This window comes from Vombatus ursinus, unplaced genomic scaffold, assembly GCF_900497805.2.
Source record: "Vombatus ursinus unplaced genomic scaffold, bare-nosed wombat genome assembly UNPS02014168.1, whole genome shotgun sequence".
In the NCBI taxonomy this organism is placed as follows: Eukaryota; Metazoa; Chordata; class Mammalia; order Diprotodontia; family Vombatidae; genus Vombatus; species Vombatus ursinus.
The window spans coordinates 2,307,832-2,327,116 of NW_020953946.1; the positions used below are offsets into that span (position 1 = coordinate 2,307,832).

General features: G+C 35.1%; 1 protein-coding gene across 6 annotated transcripts in view; it reads right to left on the reverse strand.

The window, feature by feature from the left end:
- Positions 1–19,285, reverse strand: part of LOC114041161 (cohesin subunit SA-2-like) — a 122,911-nt gene that overhangs the window by 88,200 nt on the left and 15,426 nt on the right. For 5 of the 6 annotated variants that reach the window (XR_003568889.1, XM_027859454.1, XM_027859456.1 and 2 more), the window contains exons 8-13: positions 16,930–17,134; positions 14,685–14,836; positions 13,244–13,317; positions 11,621–11,744; positions 9,202–9,300; positions 2,161–2,240 (exon numbers count right to left, since the gene is read on the reverse strand). Coding sequence is in view for 5 of the 6 variants with exons in the window: in XM_027859454.1 (XP_027715255.1) it covers positions 2,161–2,240; positions 9,202–9,300; positions 11,621–11,744; positions 13,244–13,317; positions 14,685–14,836; positions 16,930–17,134 (734 nt within the window). In the remaining variant the exon portion in view is untranslated. The remainder of the gene's footprint in view (positions 1–2,160; positions 2,241–9,201; positions 9,301–11,620; positions 11,745–13,243; positions 13,318–14,684; positions 14,837–16,929; positions 17,135–19,285) is intronic. The other variant, XM_027859455.1, reaches the window with a different exon arrangement.

Consider the following 19,285-nt stretch of genomic DNA (forward strand, 5'->3'; position numbering starts at 1 on the left):
TTTTCCCATGTCAATCTACACTGACTGAGCAAGCGCTGTACAAGTCAGCAAGGTACACAATCTGATCACTGACTCAGGATGGTTCAGGGCCACTCTAGCCATAACAAATGAAGAGCCTCTGGCTTTGCAGTCATAATCTCTTCTTTCCTCCTGTACATTTCTATTTTAGAAATTCCTTTTTTAAAAGTTTCTTAAAGATTGGATTATGGATCTTCCAATAAACACTTAATTTAACCACTTGAATAAAAGTGTCTTCTCTCACCCTCTACACCAATTTTTTAAAAGGTAAGGTTTATTTTTTTAAATTAAGCTATCACATTAATTCTTATTCTTAATTATACACTATTTATTTGAAGCCCACAACTGAACACTGACATCAAACTGAAACTAGGCAGAGAGAGTAAAAACTTAGCAAGTAGGACATTTTCCAGTCTTACTACCCAAGTGACCATGAACAAGACATTTAACCCTCTCTAGATTTCAGTTTGCTCATCTGAAAAATGGGAAGGAGGAAAGTGTTGCTAGGCTATGTGATGTCTAAGATCTCTTCCAATTCTAAATCCTATGAGTTAATAAATGATTTTTCTAGATACTTGGGCCCAAGAAAAAGCAGAGGATGATTAAGTCACATGAATGAAAGTTAGCTAGCTTCCTACAACTTCATGAAGTCATATGGTCTATATAAGAACTGCATACTCCAAAACTTAACTCTGTGTGCAGGTTAAATATGCAAGGAAATAATTTTTTTTTACTTTTCTACTAAAATTAACTTTCTCAGCTTCAGCTTTTATGGTATTTGGTGTTTTACACTAGAATTTTTAAAAACTATTATCCTACAAAATGATAAACTACACTATTATTCCATGCTTCTTTGTTTTGAAATCTTTCCTTGATTCTGATTTCTCCCAAAACTTGAAGCATCTACCAAATTAACAAGCATTTGCTCAAATATTGCTTGGAATTATCCTCTACTTGTTTACTTTTTTTTTCTCATTTACCCAGCCAGACACAACAAAATCAAAGAATCTTAAGTGCTGAAAGGAACCTCAGAGATCAGAAGATCAGAGACCGAGTGCTGGAAGGAGCTCAGAGGCCATCTCTCCTAACACTCCCTTTCTAAAAATGAAGAAAACTGAGGCTCAGGAAGGTGAAGTGATTTACCAATGGTCACAGAGATAGTAAACATCAGAGGCAGGACTTCGACCTAGGTCCTCGGATACCAGACACAGTATTCACTTAGTAACTGAACAGAAATCCCCACTATGATATCTCTGACAAGTCATTAAACCTCTACTTGAAGACCTCTAGTGTTAGGAAACTAATGACCTACTAAGACAGACTTTCGGACAGCTCAAATTGTTAGATTACTCCTTATATCCGGCCAAAATCTACCTTTCTGCAGCTCACAATTGTTGCTCCTAATTCTGACCAGTAGGTCCAAAGAGAGCAAGTTTAACCCCTCTTTTGCACAATAAACCTTTCAAGTACTTCAAAAGTAAAAACTATTTTTTTACTTACTAATATCCTTGGATCCTCACAGTGCCAGGCCCATAGTAGGTCCCTAAATACATAATTATTGAACAATACATCAGACAACAGGTTTATCGAGGCTACAAATGTTAGAGATGGGCCCAAAACCTTAATAAAATGGAGAAAAGAGCCACACACATAAAAAATATTCCCCAATCCAGACAGCCATATGTTAGCTATTTTCCATTATGAATCCTGCCAATGACAACAAATACACACCTTGAGGCCTGAGAATGAAAGCTTTTTGAAAGATCCTTAAATCTGGTAGAGCTTCTTAAAACTAAACACAACAAAATAGCTAAAAATATAATTAGTATATAGTAGGTAGAATGAGTTAACTACCATTATCGTATCTAAAATCACTTCACTGAACTTAACAAAGAAAACTTTCTTAAAAACTCAGCGACAGGAAAGTTATAACCCATTAACTTTACTTATAAGGTGTTTGCCTATGCCAAAACTTTACCTATAACTACCTAAAAACTGTTTGCCATATCCCCCAGAACATACAGAAATCAATAATTTTACCTATAGCTTACTGCATGCTATGTGTCAAATGCTCTACTCTTTTACATTCAAGCCTATTACCATTCAAACAATAAAGTAGATATATTTTTAAAAGATATTTACAGGACCATCAGCATCACAAGTTTCATGGCTTCAACAGCTACTTCAGGTTCCTTGTCTGTAGTCATGGAAACAATTCGACTCTATGAGATGCAAAATGACAAAAAAAAAAAAAAGGAAAAGTAACACATTTTGTTCAATATATTCTTCAAGTAACAAATAATACCTATTTGTTATGTTAGTAACAAATGTATTATTATGTACTACTAAATGCAAGTTGTTTGAATTTTTTATTACCTTCCAAAATAGCTACCACATAATTCTTAAGCACAATAGTGTTATTATAATCTTTCATAGAAATCAACAGTATTCAAAACTAGATACAGGATAACAGGTTATAAGACAGAAGAAGAAATCTCAATAATAAAAAAGTTGAAAAGTTTTGTTTTTTTTTACACATTCACCAAAACTCAGTACAGCCAGAATTAGAAGACAAACTATAGATAGGAGAGCTATATATCTGCATTAAATGTAACTGATAAAATACTGTTATCCAAAAATCTATGGAGAAGTGACATGAATCTATAAGATTAAGAGCCATTCTCTGATAAGTGATTAGGTTTATGAAAAGTTTTCAAAAGAAGAAACATGAACTTTTAACAACCAGGAAAATAATAGTACCAAAAGGCAACTATCATTTCAGTTTCTGTTTCTGTAACCATAGAACACAGCACATTATGGATTCAAACCCACTAATAATCAGAAAAATACAAATTAATACAACTTTTACATCCATTATAGTGGAAAAACATTATAGTGGAAAAACTCAAAGGAGGGACCATGGGAAAACAAGATCAAATATAAACTCCTCTGTTTGTCAACTAATGCTTAGCTCCGACCTACGTCTTCAGGCTTACTTTTACATATTATTTCATTCATATACTGTGAAATCCAGTCAAAATGACTTTCTCACTCTTCTTCATATAGGACACTATCTTCCACCTCTATACCTTTGCAGAGGTGGTCCACCATGTCTGAAATACTTTCCTCTTCACTACAACCTGTTGGAATCCCTAGATCAGAGGGGGGGAACTTGAGGCCTCAAGGCCACATGCAACCCTCTAGGTCCTCAAGTGCAGCCCTCTGACTGAATCCAAACTTCACAGAACAAATCCCCTTAATAAAAGGATTTGTTCTGTGAAACTTGGACTCAGTCAAAAGGCAGCACCCAAGGACCTATAAAGCCACATGTGGCCTCGAGACTGCAGGCTTCCCACCCATGCCCTAGATCAATCCACTGCCACCTCCTACACGAGACCCTTCCTGATATCCTCAACTGCTAGTGCCTCCCCTCCAAAATTATTTCATATTTATTTTGTATATAATTGCACATGTACATGTTGTCCCCCAACAGAATGTATGCACACTGAGGGCAGGAACAGTTTCAGTATTGTCTTTGTACATGTAATGTCTAGCACAGTGCCATAATAAGTACCTAATAAATGTTTCTTAATTAATTGTTCACTATGGTGTTAGATTACACGTGATTAGAGTATAAAGATCAAGTGTTTCTGATCTAAATTACATAATCATAACAGAACCACATCATGTATAAGGGACACAACTGTTCTTTGTATGTTGATTCCGTCTTCCTAAGGCAGAAATCACATTCTATTTCTTTTTGTATCACCGACAGCAACAAGTATGATATTAGGTGACTGATCCACGTAACTTATAATTGACAATGCCCACCATGTCACTTGCAATCTACTGTGTAAGTCATCTAGAAAGCAAAATTGTAACTACAGAAATAATGTCAAAGAATATCTCCTAGAAATATAACAAGATCACTAACACAAGCTACACACAAGGTATCGATCCTTCAGAAGGTACTTCTAGTCCCACATACTCCATGAAGCTTTTCCTGTTAATTCAGTCATTCACCTCTCTCCTTTCTGACTGTCCAGAATGTTCATGGCACTGAATTATGCTATATATGAACTCATACTACCCTGCTGTATGCATATGTTTATCTCCCCAGAAATACTGAAAAGTTCTTGAAGTCGGGAAATGCATGACATAGACACACAGAAGATACTCCATAAATACCTAATGAAATAAACTGATGCATTAACCTCCAAGAGCATAGCACTCCCTTGTGTCAGAAACAAAAGTTCAGAAATAACTATTTCAGTTCAAAAATAACACATTTTAAAGCAATTTGGAATTATGCTACGAAAGAGACTAAGACATTCGTAGCCCTTTGACCCAAATATCCCAAGGAAATCAATACAGAAAGGTCTAATATACACCAAAATACTGATAGCATTAATTTTTGCAGTAGCAATATACCATAAGACATTACAGGCAATTGGTGGCTAATCAGATAGAGCACTGGGCCTGCAGTCAGTAAGATCTGAGTTCAAATCTTATCTCAGATACTTATCAACTTTGTGACCCTGTGCACAATCATTTGTGAAGATGAACTAAGGTAATATTTGTTTTTTGGGTTTTTTAATTTTTATTTATTTTACTTTTAATTCATGGAATAAAACAAGCATTTCCATGACACAGTATAATAAAAAAAGATGACTGCATATAAAACTACACATCTATTATGCACAACTTGTTATTCCTTTTAAATATATAATAAAGTAATCATGTATATTTTTTTTCTCTACTCTCCTCCCCGCCACCCTTGAGATGATTACCATTATACACAAACGGTAAAATCATTCTATGCATACTTCTATTTATCAGTTTTTTCTCTGGATGCAAATAGTGTCTTCCTGCATATGCCCTTTGTAGTCCATTTGGCTATTTATAATGGTCAAAATGACTTATTCACTTGAAGTTATTCTTAAAACAATATTGCTGTTACCGCATACAACGTTCTCTTGGTTCTGCTCATTTCACTCTTCTTGATTTTGTGTAAGTCTATTCATGTTTTTCAAAGATCATTGCTTACATCATTTCTTACAGCACAGTGGTATCACAATCATATCATCACAATCATATACCACTTCTTCAGCCATTCCCTTTTTCATGGGCATCCCTGCAATGTCTAGTTCTTTGCCACCAAAGAGAGCTGCTATAAACACTTTAGAACACATAGGTTCTTTTTCTTTTTCCCTAATCATCTTTAGAAACAGATCTAGTAGCAGTATTGCTGGGTCAAAGGGTATAGGCAGTTTAATAATCCTTTGGGCATAATTCCAGATTGCTCTCCAAAATGGCTGGATCAGTTCACAATTCCATCAACAATAAATCAGTGTCTCAATTTTTCCACATCCTCTCCAAAATTTGTCTCTTTCCCTTCAAACATTTTAGTCCATCTGGTAGGTGTAAAATGGTATCTCAAGGTTGTTTTAATTTGCATTTCTCTAATCAATAATTTAGGGCATTTTTTCATATGACTATAAATTGTTTTGATTTCTTCATTAGAAAACTGCGTGTTTATATCCTTTGCCCATTTATCAATTGGGGAATGACTTGTATTCTTGTAGATTTGACAGAGTTCTTTATGTATTTGAGATATAAGACTTTTATCTAAGAAACTGTAAATTTTTTTCCCAATTTCCTGATTTCCTTATGATCTTGGTTACATGTTTTATTTGTACAAAAACTTATTAATTTAATGTAATCTAAATTATCCATTTTACACCCCACTCTGCTCTCCATCTCTTGTTTATTCATAAATGGTTCACCTATCTGTAAAAGTCTGAGAAGTAATATGTTCCATGTTCTTCAAATTTTCTTGTAATATCTCTATTTATATCTAGGTCATGTATCCATTTTGACCTTATCTTGGTAAATGGTGTAAGATACTGGTCTATGCCCAATTTCTGCCATACTGCTTTCCAGTTTTTCCAACAATTTTTACCAAATAATGAATTCTCATCCCAAAACCTTAAGTTTTTTTTCATTAGCTCTTTTGATATTCTTAACTTTATGTTCTTCCAAATGAACTTTATTATTTTTTCTAATTTCAGTAAAATAAGTTTTTGGTAATGTATAAAAAGTTTTTCATGCTTTTGTTTATATAATCTGTGAGTTATTTTGGCAGGTATACTCCCATGTATTTTATACTGTCTACAATTATTTTAAATGGAGTATCTCTTACTATCTCTTCCTGCAGGGTTTTGTTTACGATATTTAAGAATGCCGATGATTTATGTGGATTTACTTTATATAATGCTACTTTGCTAACATTATCGTTTCAACTAACTTTTTAGTTGAACCTTTGGGATTTTCCAAGTATATTATTGTGTCATCTGCAAAAAGAGATTATTACCTCTTTCCCTATTCTGATTTACTTCTATTTCTTTTTCTTTTCTTATTGCTAGGATTTCCAATACAATACTGAATAATACCGGTGACAGTGGGCATCCTTGTTTCATATCTGATCTTACTGGAAACGCTTCTAGCTTATCACCGCTACAAGTAATGCTTACTGATGGTTTTAGACAAATGCTTTTTATCAATTGAAGGAAAAATCCATTTATTTATACCTATACTTTCAAATGTTTTAATAGAAATGAGTGTTGTAATTTATCAAAAGTTTTTTCTAGTATCTATTGATACAATCATAATTTTTTTAAACTACTATGCTAATAGTTTTCCTTATGTTAAACCATTCCTGCATTCCTGGTATAAATCCCACTTGGTCATAACGTATAATCTTTGTAATATATATTGTTGTAATTTTTCACTAGTATCTTATTTAGGATTTTTGCATCCATACTCATCAACAAAATTTGTCTACAATTTTCTTTCTGTTTTTACTCTTCCTGGTTTAGGTATCAGTATCATATTTGTTTCATAAAAGGAGTTTGGTAGGATCCTTCTTTGCCTATCATTCTGAATAATTTATTTAATATTGGAAATAGTTAATCTTTAAATGTTTGATAGAAATTCACTTGTAAATCCATCTGGTCCTGGTGCTCTTCTCTTAGGAAGCTCATTTATGGCCTGTTCAATTTCTGTTTCTAATACAGGTCTATTTAGATATTCTAGTTTATCTTCTGCTAATATAGGAAATTTATATTTTTGTAAATATTCTTCTACTTCACTTAAATGGTTAAATTAATTGAAATATATCTGAACAAAATAACTCCTAGTAATTGCTTTAATTTCATCTTTGATGGTTTATTCACTCTTCATTTGTAATACTAGTAATTTGGTTTTCTTCTCTTTTTTTAAATCAAATTAACCAATGGTTTATCTATTTTATTGGACTTTTTTTTTTTTTTCATAAAACCAACTCCTAGTTTTATTTATTAATTCAATGGGGTTTTTTTACACTCCATTTTATTAATCTCATCTTTAATTTTTAGGATTTCCAATTTGGTATTTAATTGGGGATTTTTAGTTTGTTCTTTTTCTAATTTTTAAAATCACATACCCAATTTATTGGTCTGCTCTTTTTCTACTTTATGTAAGCAGAGTTATAAATTTTCCTCTGATCACTGTTTTTCCTGTATCCCATAAGTTTTGATATGTTGTCTCATTAATGTCATTCTCTTTAATGAAATGACTGATTGTTACTATGATTTGTTAACTCATTCATTCTTTAAGATTAGGTTGTTTACGCTCCAATTAATTTTTAACCTATGTTTCCATGGTCCCTTATTAAGTATAATTTTATTGAACTGTGATCTGAAAAGGATGCTTTTAATATTTCTGCTTTAACTATAAAAATGTTATGTCCTAATATAAGGTCAATCTTTGTAAAGGTACCTGGAACTGCTAAGAAAAGGGTGTATTCCTTTTTATTTCCATTCAATTTTCTCCAGATATCTATCATATCAAGCTCATCGAAAATTCTATTCACTTCTTTGACTTGTTTCTTATTAATTTTCTGGGTTATCTAGTTCTGAGAAGGGAAGATTAAAGTCCCTTACTATTATAGTACTACTATCTATCTCCATCTGTAATTCATTTAACTTTTCTTTTTAAAATTTATATGCTATAGTACTTGGTGCACATAGATTCAGTATTGATATTGATTCATTGTCTATGGTACCTTTTATCAAAATGTAGTTACCCTATTTATATTTTTAATTAAATCTACTTTAGCATCTTTGGTTCAACTAATTAAATCTATTTTAATGAAATCTATTTGTCCAAAACCATAATTGCTACTCCTGCCTGCATCAGCTGAAGCATAACAAATTCTGCTTCAAGCCTTCATTTTAATTGTGTGTATCTCATTCTTAAATGTGTCTCTTATAAACAACATATTGCTGGATTCTGATTTTTAATTCATTTTGCTATCTGTTTCGATTTTTATGGGTAAGATAATATTTGTAAAGCACTTAGCAAAATGCCTGGCACATACTAGACACTATATAAATTCCCTCTTTCCCCCCCAAAAAGAAAGTACATACCCAACAACTGGGGAATGGTTAAATAAATTGTCGCAGATAAACATAATGGAATATCAGTGCAATATAAGAAATAATGAGTATCAAGACTGAGATCACAGGAGCATGGATCTGGAGTCGGAAGGAACCTGAGAGACCATCAAGTCCAACTTTCACTTTGCAGATGAGGAAACTGAGGCTGAGTGGTTAAGAGACTTGCCCAAAGAGACATAACTATTAAGTAAGTGTCTGAGAAAGGATCTGAACTTGGGTTTTCTTGATTCCAAAAACAGCATTCTATCCACTATACTACCAAATAATCACAAAGCAATCTGGATGGTGAGGTCCAATAGTTGCAACTGAATATGAAAACAAAAAGAAAAACTAAAAACTAAAATGCAGATTGGTTTGCTCTATCCAGTTTGCCTGTTCCTAGCCAAGACAAAAAAATAACTCTATCCACAAAGGTTTCTCTAGAATCAATTGATAAGCATTTATTAAACATATCTACTATATGCCAAACATTGTTAAGTCAGTAAGGCTAATTCCCAAAGAGGATGCTTCTACAACAAGTAACCAAAAGAGAAAAAACAATATTCCATTCCAAAAATCCCACTAAAATCAGAGAGGGCCAGAAGGAGCTCTAAATTCATATTTCCTAAAAGATGAGCAGCTAAACTTGTTTTCAGTGACAAGAAACAGGGAAAGGACGAAAAGGGAAAGAAGCAATACTGCTTACCTTGAATCTAGTATTAAAAAGGCCCATCTTAAAAACAAGCTCTTTGTGCTCATAAAGTCCTCGAAGTCCCTGAAGGCACTTTAGCCGCACCTCTGCCTGCTGTAAAACAAGAAGACTCTGCTACCAATCACAATCAACATGGACAAAAACAACTTCTCATATTTACAGACACTTAACAAATCCTCGAAAATTGTCTGACACGAACCAAAAATGCTGGGCACCCAGCTAAGTGTTGGGGACACAAAGACAAAAAATGAAATAGGCTGCTATTAAGAAGTTTAACTTCTATCAAGAAAGATGACATATACATGTGTTAAGTATATAGGGGAGGGAGAATTGAGAAAAATTTCATGTAGAATGTGGTGGAGGTGGTGGTGGTTTAGTTATTTTTCAGTCATGTCCATCTCTTTGTGACCCAATTTGGGGTCTTTTTGGCAAAAATACTAGAGTGGTTTGCCACTTCCTTCCCCAGTTCATTTTACAGCTGAAGAAACTAAGGCAAACAGGGTTAAGTGACTTGCTCAGGGTCACACAGCTAAGTAAGTGTCTGAGGCTGGATTTGAACTCAGCAGGATGAGTCTTCCTGACCCTTGACCCAGCTTTCTATCCACTTCACCACCTAGCTGGCCTGTAAGTGGTAGTAACTGAGTTTAATCTTGAAAGAAGTGAAGGATTCTATGAGGTGAAGGTGAGGAGGAAGCATATTCCTGGCATGAACCAAGGCCAGTACAAAGGCTTACACATGGGAGATGGAGGGCCATGTGTGAGGAACAGAAAGGCGGCTATTAAGGCTGAGCTTCAGAATACTGTATAATGAAGAAGAAAGAGAGCTTGGGACCAGGTAGTAAAACGCTTAAAAAGTAAAGTAGAGGAGTTTTTATCCTACAGGAAATAGGGAACATTAGAGTTTAGTCATTGGTATCATCTCCACAACCCAAAACATTTGTTTCTATTTCAGAAACATATTCTTAATGTTTTTTAAATAATGTACCAGAATTTGTGCTTAGCTTATTTAGTAACAGTGAACATTTAAGTGATTCACAAAAATTGGTCTGGGAAGTGAGGAAGGGGAAATCATTATTAGTATTATTATTTTTTGCTTCTGAAGGGAAAAAAAGGAGGAGACATTATAAAATTTTTTTAACTTAATTTTCCTTTCCTATTTTTATTTTACATCCTCTCTGCTTCCCCCAACCCTCTGCTCTATCTGCAACAAGTGAACTGCTTCAACAGAATAGATGTATGAATAAGACTTTTCCCAATTTATGTTGGTTACAATGTCCTGTGCCAAGATTCCATTACATCAGCACAAAATGATTAACAAAAATCCAACAAGCGGGACAGCTAGGTGGTGCAGTGGATAGAGCACCAGCCCTGGAGTCATGAGGACCTGAGTTCAAATCCAACCTCAGACACTTGACACTTATTAGCTGTGTGACCCTGGGCAAGTCACACACACACACACACACACACACACACACAAAACCCAACAAGCAAAGAACCTACAGGGCAAGCCCCTGCAATGCTTTCTGATTCAATGCACAGGTAATTAAAATAACAGCATTCATCAGGTACAATTACCTTTTCAAAGAAATAGACCAAGTCTGATATTAACCAAGGGGGAAAAAAAAAACCCCACTAGAAAACAAAAGGCCAGAGTTATTTAAGAATTTTATTAGATTCTCCAAAACAATAAATCTTTGAAGTCGAAGTGGTTAGTCAATTGTTTTTTTCTGATTTACTGGTTTCCTTTAAAAGCAAATTACACAATGATCTATACAGTTGTTATTAATCACAAAATACAGAGTTTGCTCTTCTGACTCTATGGTGTCAGTCTCCTATCAACAAAAGTAACCCATTGCAGAACCAGAATTAAACTGTCTGGGAATAACATAAGGCTTCAGGTTTTAATTTAATTTAGAGGTCACCACTCATCTCAAAAATGTAAACCTTGTCAACTTCACTGCCTATTCAAGACTACAACAATGTAAGCAGAAAGAACAATAAAATGAAACTAAATACTTCATAATTATAATGACCAAACCTAGCACCAGAGCAGACATGAGAAAATGCGCTCCTTTGCTTCATTTCAGAGGTGGGGAATTATGTGTGTGGAATATTATGGCCAAACATAGTCAATGATTGGGTTAGTTTTGCTAATTTTTGTTTAACTCATTGTTATAAGAGAAGTATCACTAGGGATGGAAAGGGAGTGGGCATATTCACGAATTAACATGATGTGCAAAAGACTTCAATTGAATCAATCTATGAGTAAAAGAAACTTGACTGTTTCATAGTACTAAATTAGATTTTTTAAAAAATTCTATGACAACTCTAATGGCAATTGGTAGGTAACAACAGGTTTTTAGAATAACTTCTATTTGTTTTATTTTTTCAAGAAAAGAAGAAGAAAACTCACCTTATCATATAACATCCAACCAACATATTTTAGATAACTATCATTTAAAAACATATTTGGGTACAATTTCAGCCAACTTCCCATCTCCTCAATGCAAACGATTCTGATTTCAGGAATAATATCACTACGAAAACAAGGTTAGAAATGCATTAAGAATAACTAAACAGAAATCATTTTGTATTAAGTACAACTGGAACAATGTAAGCTCTTAAGTCTGAAAACTTATCCAAACATAAGAACAAAACTCTTAATGCTTTACCTAGTGTTTAAATACGTGTTAGTCATGTCAAAGAAACTCTAAATACCAGTAATCCTTTTCAATCAAGAATCCAAGGACTGATAAAAGAACAAGCCCTAATTACTTTAAAATCTACAACAGTCCAGTCAACCAGCAGCCTAAATAAAAAACTTAAAAGTAACCAAATGGTCAAAAGATACACTGAAGTGAAAGTACAAAAAAATCCCTGAAAATTGCTATGGTAGGTCCAAAAAGGGAAGAGTCACTTATGGCTAAGAGAGAAGGACAAGGAGATAAAAGGAAAGTTTCCTGGGGAAAAGTAGTATTTGAGATGAGACTTTTAATATAGGTAGCAATATATAAAAGTATAGCACAAACAGAGATGCTGGGGTATGAGGAAGGGTGGAATTCTAACTAAAAAGAACGGCAGAAACAAGAGAAAGGAGATGAAAAACTTAGATCCCGTTAAGTAAAAAGGTAATCCATTTTGCCTGAATTATAGGGAACATGAAATGAAGATAAGAGAAGAATCAAGAAAAGGAAGTTTCTAGAAGATTGTGTAGAACTCTACCTGACAAACTAAGGAGTTTAGGCTTTATTCAACAGCATCCCCAAGTGGCGTGGCATAGTAGACAGAAAGCCAGCCTCAAAGCCATAAAGAACCAGGTTCAAGTCTCATCTGTGACCCATCCTGGCTGTGTGCCCTTGGACAAGTGACTTAACCTCTCGAGGCAGTTTTCTAAGCCATTAGTTGCAGAAAAAGTGCTGACCTTCATTAGTAAAGAGTTTCTTCACGAAGTTCCCTACAACTGTCAAGTCACAGTGCTAGTCTCTAGTCCCAGTCCTAGCAATACCTAGTCTACCCTGCACCCCTCATTTTATAGATGAGGAAAGTGAGGCCCAGGGAGGTTAAATGACTTGCCCAGGGTCACATGGAGACTACGTTTCAGAAGCAGTATTTGAACGCAGGTCTTCTGCCTGGAGCCAGTTTTCTTTCTACAGTGGACAATAAAGAATTATTAAAGGTTTTTGAGTAAGGTAGTTGATGTGATCAAAGCTGTTCACCAAGAAGATTATCTGACATGAAAGAGACTGGTAAAGACTAGAGATGAAACAACTGGTTAAGATACTCTTGAAATCAACTAGGTAAGAGATAATGAATGTTCCTAAGAGAAAAAGTGGGAACAGAAAAGGTGGATGTGAAAGGAAATGACAAAAGATAGGATTTAACTGCTTAACTATGGAAGATGAGGGATGGAGAGAATCCACCTTTATGGCTTAAAGTAGTAACAATACATCCACATGGAAAGTCCTGAAAGGCAGAAAACATGCTGTGCATGAGTTTGTTTTAAAAAAAAATTTTTTTAAATAACTAATATCCTTACCGATAGCGCTGCACAAAGGTCCCTTTAAAAAGCGCATTCATCATATTTTCAATTTCCACAGGTTTTTGCTGACACTGAAAGACAAAAGGTGTAGCAACTACAATCCACCATCTTAGAGGACATAAGATCCTGAAGATTTTATAGGAGCAAATTGGAGAAATCAGCAGTGCTGTTTCAGGGCGCCAAGTATTTGTACCTATTCTCTCAGTTGGCCATCATGGCCTAAGGCTGTAAGTTTTATAATTTTTTCTTCTCTAGCTCCCAAGTGCACAAAAGCCCTCTTGCCACTTTGCCCTTCTCCCATCTGTTACCACTCTCCTTGGTGCTGCCTTCACATGAACCTTCTACTCCCTTCTTCCAAAAAGGTTGCAGATTTTCCCTGATTCCAGAATGCTAAAGTCAAGTTTGACCACTAAGGTCTCTTCCAACTCTAAGATTTAGATGCCTTTGTTTGGTCCAAGACTACTGGCTTAACATTAGGGTATATTTATAAAATGCTAGGAGATATCATGGTGTAATGGGACAAGTGCTGGCTTGGACTCTACAGAGACTTGGGATTAAATTATGCTTCTGATGCTTACTATTAGCTATGTGGCCTTACTCTAATTTCTCAGTCTCTTTATAATCATGGTTATTGCAAAGTTAACACAGATGAAGTGCTTCATAAACCTTAAACCATTAAGTAAGTTATTATTATTTACAACCAAGGTACAGTAGGAAAAAGGGAGAAAGAAATGCTGTTTTTCTCATGGAACACATCATGTGGTAACTAATCAGTATTTCTATAATCTGATCAACTTGGAATTTTCCCTCAGAATTTTAACCAAGGTCCCAAGTTCAGAACTGTTAGTATTAGAGTTCAAAACTTCTAGCTCAGAGTAAAATGAAAATGGTATCAGGATGCTGGAAATACTTAGGCATCAGAGGGATCTATAAGCATTACTATTTAGGGTACCATGAAATAAAATTCCTTTACAGTCAGGTGATCACCACTACTTAAAAAATCCTATGTAACTTAAAAACTGATGTTAAGTAAACAGTATGTTAACTAAAATAACTGGTTATTTATTTTCCATTTCTCATTTTCAAAATCTCAGATCTACGTTGTTAAGAAGCAATGTGGCTCAGTGGACAAAGCACCAATTTCAGAATTAGGAAGACCAGAGATCAAGCCCTGTGTATCACAAGCTAATTGTAAGCAAGTCATTTAACATCCGCACTGCCCCAGGCAACTGTGTAAGACCACATTAAGTTACAGAACAGTTGTTCATCTACATTGTTAGAGTTTCCTCTTTGTGAATTCCCTGTACCAAAGAAATCAAAGGTCTAAGCCAAAAAAAAGAAAAAAAAAAGCCCACAACTGAAAGGAAGGGAAGGGGGAGGTAACTGTGTACCCCAAAATATATCATAAGTACTTAACCCACAATAAGAACTATCAGACCTCTTTCCTTTTTCTGTCAAGCTCATCCAATCTAGGACCAGTTTCGCCCTCAGGGGTCCTATTCTTCTCTACTTCATAAAGCTGCTGAGCATTATGGATGCTGACATCAAGATTCTGAATTACACTCACAAGTGCTGTCACCAACTTCATTGCTGAAATGCAAGAGATTTTTAAACAAACAAATGTCACTGAATTAAATGGCTTTAAGTATAAAACTTCATCTCCTAATCACCAAAAGCCTATAAAGGGAAGAAACAAAACAGAAAAGAAGGTAACAGAAGAGACATGGCAAAGGTAAGTGAGCTGATCACAGTAGTCATTGAAAGATCAGTTATAATTAAAATAGAAATAACTTAACCATAAAACTATTTAAACAAATTAAATATTCAGTACTGTGAAAGAAATTGATTTATCATTTAAGTGTTGAGAGAGACCAATAAATACTTCACCACAACAAAGCACATGGAGGAGCACCTTAGCTCACCAACGGTCTTAGATAAGGTTCATATGACCACAGAGAAGGAAGATTAATGACTCAGATGAAAGGCAAGATGGGGCAGGGAAACATAATTCACTAGCCAGAAAAAAAAAAACCTTTGGGGGGTCAGATGACAACATTTCTTAAGTCTGTTTCCTTTAGCAGCCACAGATGTAGCCTTTAATCAAACAGTAAGGCACTTTCCTCCAATTTGTCCTATTATAATAGAAACTGTCATTTCCCCCATTTTATTAATAAGCTGTCCATTTATGATAATGAATATATAGAAAAATAGCTCCAAACTGAGATAATGCTCTAGGCTCCCAAAAACCACTTATATTTAATTAGTATTTTTTTTAAATAAAAAATCTTCCCTCAAATTCTTTCCAATAAATAAAAAATAAACACTTATTGAATAATTCTATGTAGCACTGGGTGAGATATCTAGGGGAATAAAAAGAAGTATAAGAAACAGTCCCTGCCACTTGGCCCCAGAAAAGAAACATAAGTATATACCTTCCTTTCATCCTTGCAAAGAAGTGGTACTTTGGTTGCGAAAACCTGCATGTCAGACTTGGTTAACATGTTAACTAGTTTTGCTGAACTGGATTTTTTGTTTATTTTGTCTTTCTTATTCTTTGTTATAGTGGATGGCTCTCTGGGAGGGGGAAGAGGAATATCTCAGTAAATGTAGGTGATAAAAAAAATAGCAATACAATTTTTAAAGGAAATCCCTTACTGCAAGGAACTTAAAAAGGTATCTGGAGAGACAAGATATATACCCATGAAAAAGATAACAATAAAAGACAGTATATGATGAGTTCCAAGTAAGAAATACAGACAATGAGGGCAATAATTCAGAGAAGTCTACAATGAGAGGCTAGGATGGTGAAGGAAGGCCTCATTGATGGAGGAGGTCAGACTTGAAGAATGAATAGAATCAGGATAGACACAAAAAAGGTGAAGGCATTCTAGTGGGGAAATGGCATCAACAAAGGCACAGAGGCAAGAAAGATGTATTCAGGGTACAAATGAGCAGACCAGATTGACTTCAGAGTTCATGCTATGGAATAATGTTGGAGGTAAGGAAGGGCAGGATGGATCCAAATGCTGCCTTTGCCCAAGTTTGGCCATAGGAAGCACAGCTTACACCCAGAACCAACTGACACACATTTGCATCATCATAGGAAAGAAGCAAATCCATGTAAGAAAATAATACAAAAGTACAAAGGACCTCCTCTGAACATGCAATAATTGCCACCTGCATGCCTTTGCTCACTCCATTCCTCCTGTCTAGAATGTTATCTTTTCAACTTAGCTCAAGTCTCATCTCTTCCCCCTTGCCTCACCACCCCAACCCATGACAGTCTCTCTGTCATCTTAACACTAAATCAATTTTTCTTTTGGCATTTGATCATAAACTGCACATTATAGTGTTAGTTAAGTTTTCAGGTATTAGTTTTCTCTCCCCAACTATGTCATAAACTTTTTGAAGTCAAGTACTGTATTATTTATTTTATTACTTCTCATTATATCTCCCACAACTCTGCCACAGTGCTTGAAAACACAATAGGCCACACTTTAAAAAAAAATGGACTAAAAGAAAAAAAAGGTTTCAAAAGGTATCATATTCACCTTAAAGCCAAATCCATGACCCAATGGGTCATAAAGATATTGGTCCTAAACCACATTTAAATTCCTCCTTCCATAGCTACAACCACCATAATATTACAAATGCAACATTAGAAGAGATGGGTAAGAACTGACCTGCAAATGTACTGGTATGCCTGAACGCTCTCACTACAGAGCCCGTGAGTCCTGAAAGAAGGGACGTGATCGTGTTCATCAGATAACCATCGTAGAGAATGCTGTACTGACACTGTTGAATCAACACTGCTGTAAATTCACAGAAATTAGCCTTAAATTTTTTCCAGTGTGGTCCAGCCTTAACAAGTGGGTAACCTTCATCTTCCTGTGTTTGGAAAAAGAGAGACAGAGACAGATAGACAGACAAAATATGGCGTTTCAATTGAGATGAAAAAATAATGCATAAAAGAAAAAAGCTAAAAGCAATTCATTTAAGTTTTGCTTCTATCACAAAAGTTGCCCTAATCTAATTGTGGAACAAAAACTTTGTATTCAAAAAAGAAAAAAAGTTAAATTACAGTGTCTTGTCATAACTAAGGCCATAGAGCCGCTGTCCTTCCTTACAGGCCCATCCCCCGCTCCCCCCAAAAACTTCCTAGGAACATGGTAAAGCCACTCAGTCAGTTTCTCAGAGATTCTTCCCAGATCTATGTCCTCAGAAATCACTTTTCAGAGGTTATTTTTTAAGCTTACACATTTGTCCTATAGGAAAATATTCATGTAGAGAACTGTGAGTGAGGCTCCCACTTTTGGCAAGAGTTCACTCAAAAGTTAACAGGAGCTACAGGTTGGCTTTTCTTCCCCACTGTTAAATGCTGCATTTAGTGAAATAAACTATTTTTTTATTAATTTATTTTGATTTATCAATAATCACTTCCATATGCTTTTGAGTTTAAAATTTTTCTCCCCCTCCCTCCCCAAGATGGTGCACAATCTGATACAGTCTATACATTCACATTCCTATTAAACATATTTAGTGAAATAAATTATTAAACCATCATAAAAAGGTTGCCTGTATCTCTAAGGTAAGGCAACCAGAAATACTGATATGAAAAAAGTACAAGTTTAGTATGAAAAAATATGATACATTCCACTATACTCAATATGGTTTTACCATAACCTTACAAAAATGGTTTTTAGGGGGCAGCTAGGTAGTACAGTGGATAGAACTCTGGCCTTGGAGTCAGAAGGACCTGAATTCAAATCCGGCCTGAGACACTTGACATTTACTAGCTGTGTGACCCTAGGTAAGTCACTTAATCCCATTGCCGATCAAAAAGTCCAAAAAAAAGAAAAAAAAAGAAAAAGAAGAAGAATGGCTTTTAAACAATAGATGATTTACTTCCTAGAGTCTAGGACTGAAGACAAGTCAGACTGTTTTCCTGAACAAGAAAGCCTAACCAATTAACCACAAGGTAAAGACTTTAACCTCTAACTCACCATGATTTATCCACATTTAAATTAATTCCCCTGCTAATGTTCCACATAGTTGCCTCACTGTGATAAAGAAGTGACCACTCAGTTCTCAAAGTCAGTATCAGCATAGCTAACAAATTTTAAGTAAAAGTTCTAGTAACAAATGGTTGTACATGATCCAAGTACCAGGTAATTCTGAGAGAATGATTATTAGAGGATATGACTGCTGGTCATACCACACACAGCCCAATAAACTAGGTATGTACACCACAAATGCTATAATGCATCTGGTCCCAGTAAACCTGCTCTCAGTGTCAACCCTTATGTAACTGTATTCCCCCAAAGCAAGGGGCCTGAACTTGTCAATTTGCCCATGGGGGGGGAGAAAATTCTTCTTAAATGGTATTCCAAAATGTCAAGCTGTGTCTAATCAACAACAAATAAGGAATTACCATATAACTGTGCCGACCAATGTCAACACAAGAACCAGTTCTACCAGTTTATTACTTTTGATTCTAAAGTATGAAGAGGAACTTATTAAACTCTTAACTGACCTTTCGGGCCAGGTTTCCACTCTATTATCTTTGCTATTTTACTTAGTGGAATAGGTCAAATATAATTCAGTTTGGAAACAGCTACTATAGGCCAACCCAGTAAAGATGTCCCATTTTAAAATAATGTCACCTAACTAGACTGAATAACAAAAGAGGCCACATGGCGTAATGGAAAGAGTGCTAAACTTGGAGTCAAGAAATAATCGGGTTCATGTCCTGCCTCCAACAATTACCCGTTAAGTGGCCTTAAGTTCCGGTTACTCATGTATAAAATGGGGATAACAATGCCATTAGAACTTACAGGTCATCGGGTTATTGGGAGGATCAAATGAGGTGACTTTTGTAAAATGTTTTGTAAACCTTAAAAAGATATAAATGCTAGCTGTTATCAATACTATTACTTTATTAGGTTACAATAATACCTTTTCCTGAGCCTCAGAAGGACTTTGATGGCTACAGGTGTGTGTATCTCTTCTATATGTTTAGGACACTATCAAACTATAAAT